Source organism: Nicotiana sylvestris, chromosome 4 (assembly GCF_000393655.2).
Source record: "Nicotiana sylvestris chromosome 4, ASM39365v2, whole genome shotgun sequence".
NCBI lineage: Eukaryota > Viridiplantae > Streptophyta > Magnoliopsida > Solanales > Solanaceae > Nicotiana > Nicotiana sylvestris.
In genome coordinates, this window is record NC_091060.1 from 99427373 (window position 1) to 99433071 (window position 5699).

Sequence of the window (5699 nt, forward strand, 5' to 3'; positions counted from 1 at the left end):
ATGTTTTCAATTTGCTTAAAATTTTGGAATTATATATATATATATATATATATATATATATATATATATATATATTTGTACTTTATCTCCTTATTTGTTATCTCATCCATGAAATTTTCTTTCCGTCTTGCATCTAATGTTACTGATCACGCTTAAAAATATGGAAGGATATTTTTGCGTGTGATTCGTGGAGAGAAAGAACCTTATTTATTTGGATTTTCAATTTTATTTGTGATTGGCTAGTTTTGGTAAATCTATGATTAATGGCTAGAGGTTGGTAAGTTGAAACTTATTTGGGACATTTATGTAAGATTCCCTCCAAGATATTGAAGAACTTTCCTTCCATAATTTTCGGAGAGTCTTCTTTTGATATTGTGGTGAGCCATTGAATATTTGAAATTTGACTTTTAAATATTATTCCTTCTACGGTGCTTGGAGATTAATCTTTTAAAATAATCTTTCTTGATTATATTTTCGTTCATAAATTCATCACATGATATTCTCTTTCGCATATTTGTTTGGATCTTTACTAACTTCTTTTCCCTTGAACAAATATATGCAAGAATAAAATTACCACAAATAAATATTCTTTAATTAATAATTATTTTGGTTTAATTTGTTATCATCAAAATCAATACGTGAAACCTTGAAGCTAATACCTTGCGTAAGGATAACACGAACAAGTTGAGAAATAGTCCAAAACCGATAATAAGAATGCTGGATTTTTCGGTGCAAAGATTATCCCGAAAAAGAAGATAATCCATGGGATTGTTTTGAGGAATTCCTCACAAATACAACTGCAAAAGCTCAACACAGACATTTAGCTACTTATAATTCATTCTATAACAAAAACATATCCAAAATGATTGGACTAAAGTTCATCTCTACAGCAAAGCCTCGCAAAATACTTGCATCTTCATCTCCACCCACTGACCCTTCACCTTTTGTTCCTTCTCCTTCTAATAACTTAGACCCTTCACTCCTCAAATCCCAACCAAGACTGGAGCTGCAGAAGAAAAAGAAGCAGAATCAAAGGCAACTTTCAGTCGCAGAGATTGAAAGAGCCATTGGTGCTGGCATTTTCCGAGACAGAGATACCAGCAGGCAAATACCCTTTTACTTTATCGAACATACTACTACTATCTTGGTGTTGCTATTTTACTGAATCTTTCTGTAAAGCTTGTGTATTTTAGGAGAGATATTATCACTGTGTTAAATTTGATCATTTTGGTTTACATACTTTCTCCTAGCAAGGGAGCAAATGAATTTAAAAAGCTGAAGATACATAAGTGTAATCAAATACTGTGTAGCTAATCTAAGAAAAGATTCATTTGTTAAGGGAAGCAAAGGAGAGCAAGACTTTGTTTGATTCAATTTTGTCAAATTCTGTTGGGGAGAATGAAGCAGATGTGGAAAAGAAGCTAAGGGAAACTGGTGAATGGCTTATTGATAAAACTGAAGACACATCTGCCTCTGCTGGTAATAAATTCCTTTTATATTTACTTCTTTTATTAAATGCTTAACAATCTTGAACTTTTGTTTGTTGTCACAGGAAAGAAGATTTTAGTTGTTGTGTTCAAATGGATTCTACCCTTGTGGATTCTTGCATTTCTTGTGGCTTCTGGGATGGTCAATCTACCATTTAGCACCCCATTTCTTGATGACTTACTTCTGTAACTCATACAGACTTTATGTCTTTTATTTATAAAAAAAAACTAGCAAGGTATGCCCGTGCAATGCCCATGATTATTTTTGTTTTCTAGTTTATCTGAAGTCTTTCAGTAAAGGGTTGTTAACAACTTTGTTATTCCAAGCGTCATTGCATTATACCAACAACATATACAAAAGATATTTTTTGTACAGTCACTTTAGTTATAAATGCACAAAGTCCACTTCAAAAACTAAATAAGGAAAAAGTTGAACTTTTCTCAGTACCGGCAAATATAATTACAAAGCTGACTTCAAACAACCAAAGGACATAGAATTAGTTTTGTTTGAAAAATGTTGAAGACGGCAGAATTGGGAGCTGAAATAGAGCTTAGAATTAAAAAGAAACCAAAACATTAACATAGTCAAGTCACGTTGTTTCTATGAAAACAAACCACACTACAGATATGTACAACAAACTGGATGGAGTAAAACTACTACTATTACATAAAGCACATCCACCATCTTATGCTCTTCACAAGCATTGTTCCCATGTGAATGATTTGCTGCAACAATATCACATTTGGGATTTCAGCTGCAATAACGTGAAAGAATATTATAACATGATCAAATCTATCCCAAAATAAGAACGGGATACATTATTAACTTATGTAAACCACCTCACAATTTGAATTCCAGATTGCTACACAACCAAGTAATCAGAATATGATTCACGGTTAACAAGTATCAAATTATTAACTACTGGAACTGTCCGCAACCCTAAACCACCAAATATTTGAAATTCCAGCTACAACAGCACTAATGAATATAATAGTATCAAGAACCTTAAGAAAAATAATACTAGTTAAATATATGCTATTAACCATGAGAATTGTCTACATCATATCACCTCACATTTGGGTTTCTAGATATAAGAAAGCAATCTAATATTATGGCCAAGAAGCACCATTACTGTCTCGGGGAAAAGTTCCTTTCTAAAAGTTAAGACATCTTCAACGCTGCGTGCAGGACTATACATGGACAGTAACATTACAATCTCCCTACACATGACCACATTGCTTTTCAAAAATATTAACATCAAAATTGGCAAACACTTACAAGAACCAAAGTTATAGCTTCAATTTCTGCAAAACCAAGCAGTTATTTGCAAACACTATCATATGACAAACAAAGACATTCATAGTGTTGGTGATATTGCCATTTATAATTTGACTAATCTCCAGAATTACAGGTACCACATGTTCTTTTCTTTTCAACACCCTTGAGCTGCCAATTTCAATACCAAAACAAAATGAAAAGAAGAAATATAGACCAGGGGTTAAAAAAGAAGAAGCAAGAATAGAGAATGATATCACTTACTCTTCTTGACCCTCTATTTGTCGACATTCCTGTTCCAAGTCTTTTTATTTTGTTGAAGTAAAATTTTAAATTTGGTATAATTCTAATTTTTTCTGATACTGATAGACACAAAATTAGGCGGTTAATACCAAACTGCAATTGAAACAGATGCAAACAAATGATATATGTTTCAATGAATTTCTTGAACACAAACATAAGTAATAGCTGTTAGATTACTACATCCACAAAATATTCTCAACCACGAACAAATATCAAAGAAGTAAAACGAAGAGTGTGACTCACTAAATTGGATTTAAATACAGAATACAAACAATATTGTAACTTTGTATAACCTTTGTCGCTATTCAAGACATTCGCCTTGAGCTCTTCCACTCATAATGTCTTATGCTACTTTTACTCCATTCAGGATGACCTATGCTCCCCAAAGTGTTAAGATTTCATCAGCTCGAATATAGATGGCATTAACACTTCATATATCCTGGAGATCTAAGTGGCACAAGTAGTGAAACCTTAGGTTAAATATGTAAACACACAACATCTTCATCGCTTTCTTAACACTTCTCTTGTTTCCAACTTTTGACCATCAATCACCTATTGTATTAAACCTCTGATGTTTTAACTTTCAAGTAATCTTACAACAAAGAGGAGCAGTTGATTTTGCTCTTCACAAGGTACAAAAATAGCGTAATAAATGTCCTCCTTCTTGTCTATTTTAATCGACCAACTTCTTCACCATCATTGGAACACTCAAGTCTATCAAAAGAAGGTCATGCAAAGAAATGGATAATCTAAACCCCCAACCTTCGGCTCAGCAATATCTTTATCTTTCAATACTCATGTTCCAAATAGTTCAATTATAACTTCATAAAATTATATTTACAATTTGGGTAATTTTGAGCAACTTTAAAGTCATCTTTATTTTTTCTTGAAAAGGTAAAGTTAGATAAAAAGTGGCACGTTTTTAAATTAGAAACAAACAGAGGCAATCTTGTAGTAGAAATACACACAATGAACGATAGAAGAGCAGTCAAAAGGAAAAAAAAAATATTATGTAGTTAATTATTTTTGACATATCGTCGAACATTTGGGGTGCCTCAAATAACTTTTTTTTTTTTTGGGATTTGCACCGGGTGTCCGAGTTTCTAAGAGCCCCGACTAATCCCGGGGTGCACAGGCCCTCGGCAAGGAGTTTCCCGCAAGTGCACCACGGTTAATTCAGGTGTTACCCAGTCCGATGACCCTCAGAAATTGTTTGCACCCAGTGGGTTTCGAACATGAGACCTTGAAAGGGAGCAAACCCCAAGGCTCAAGTCAATTGCCACCAGGCCAACCCTGAGGGTTAGGTGCCTCAAATAACTCAAACAATGAGATTTAAAAAAGAGTGTAATGTATACTACTCTAGTTCAATATTTTGTCATTTGTAATCAAGTCGTTATTAATCTTGCTTACATCACTTACTTATCCCCATACCAACAATCTTAGAGCTTCAAATAGGAATGAAGTGAGTAGATATTTGTAGAAATTAACAGAAAAATAGATAAACAAAATTCCCAAAATAAAGAGGGGAAATAGGGAATTAAGGTTGATTGCCCGAAAATAAAGTTTGTGTTCATCAAATATCAAAATTTTGTATGAATGTATCTTATTCCAAACATGTATTCTTAAATTAAATAAAGTTACAGATATGCATGTAAAAAATCCAACAAAAATGAAAAACCTATCAGAAAAGTAGATGACTGTAATAGAGGTCTACCAAAGTTCAATTAGCAACAACGGGATATCTTAAACAGAGAAAGAATGCCGAAAAGCTCACAAGGACAGAGAAGGCGGCATGCACAAAAGACATCAGCGAACTCCAAGAGAAAAGGAAGATAGAAAAAGTTGAGAAACTCACTCGAAGAGGTAGACGACCTTTGAAGGAGAAGGAGAAGAGCATATTATTTTTATCTCTGAAACTGAAGCAGGAGACGGAAACCGTATGAAAGTTGATTTTGAGCGTTCTGGAGCTGGAGACATAAGAGTGTTTCCTATGTGAAGTCAAACCAATTTAGGGAAATTAATAACTTTTTGCTGAGAGAATGAATAACAAAGAAGATATGAAAATGTCAAACTGGCAGAGAAAGAGAAAGAGCAAGGACGGACTAAAAAACAAATGAGAAGAATCAGAAGTGGAAGTAAAGTGGAAATTGAAGTGAGGGTAAATAAATTGAATCACCAATGATATCAATACAAATCTAAGGTACGTACAATCCAGGTTACTTTTTGCACAATGATGTAATGCTGCGTTCGTACACTCTTCTCTCGCTTATATATATATACTAGTAAGGTTCAGCCCGTGCTGTGCACGGCCCAACATGACTAATTTATTTTAGCAGCATCTACAAAAGGTATTTTGTGATAAAACAATAAAAGTAGAAGAACAATATTGCAGAGAAAGAGAGAGAAAATTCTTATTGAACTTTGGGATGATCTACAATGGGGTAAGACCCCTCTATTTATAGGGGAAAAAATGACTTAGCCACAAAGTAAAACTCTCTACAAGATAGACATTCACTCTAAATAGAATTCTATTCATAACACTCCCCCTTGAATGTATACTCGATAAGTAATGTGCCTCATTAAAACCTTAACTAAAATAAAATCCAATGGGAAAAAAATTCTAGAAAAGGAAA

At 33.5% G+C, this 5699-nt stretch overlaps 1 protein-coding gene and 1 long non-coding RNA gene across 2 annotated transcripts; one reads left to right on the forward strand and one right to left on the reverse strand.

Annotated features, from left to right (window-relative positions):
* Window positions 1-689: 689 nt before the first annotated feature.
* Window positions 690-1746, forward strand: LOC104243044 (probable NAD(P)H dehydrogenase subunit CRR3, chloroplastic). The gene is made up of 3 exons (XM_009798169.2): window positions 690-1104; window positions 1340-1479; window positions 1553-1746. The coding sequence occupies exons 1-3, from the start codon at window positions 863-865 to the stop codon at window positions 1675-1677; spliced, it is 507 nt and encodes a 168-aa protein (XP_009796471.1). The 5' UTR covers window positions 690-862; the 3' UTR covers window positions 1678-1746.
* A 177-nt stretch (window positions 1747-1923) lies between these two features.
* Window positions 1924-5287, reverse strand: LOC104243043 (uncharacterized). Its single transcript, XR_715122.2, has 2 exons — window positions 4922-5287; window positions 1924-2242 (listed from the first exon to the last, which is right to left on the reverse strand). It is a non-coding gene; the product is annotated as an uncharacterized lncRNA (long non-coding RNA).
* Between the last annotated feature and the right edge of the window lie 412 nt (window positions 5288-5699).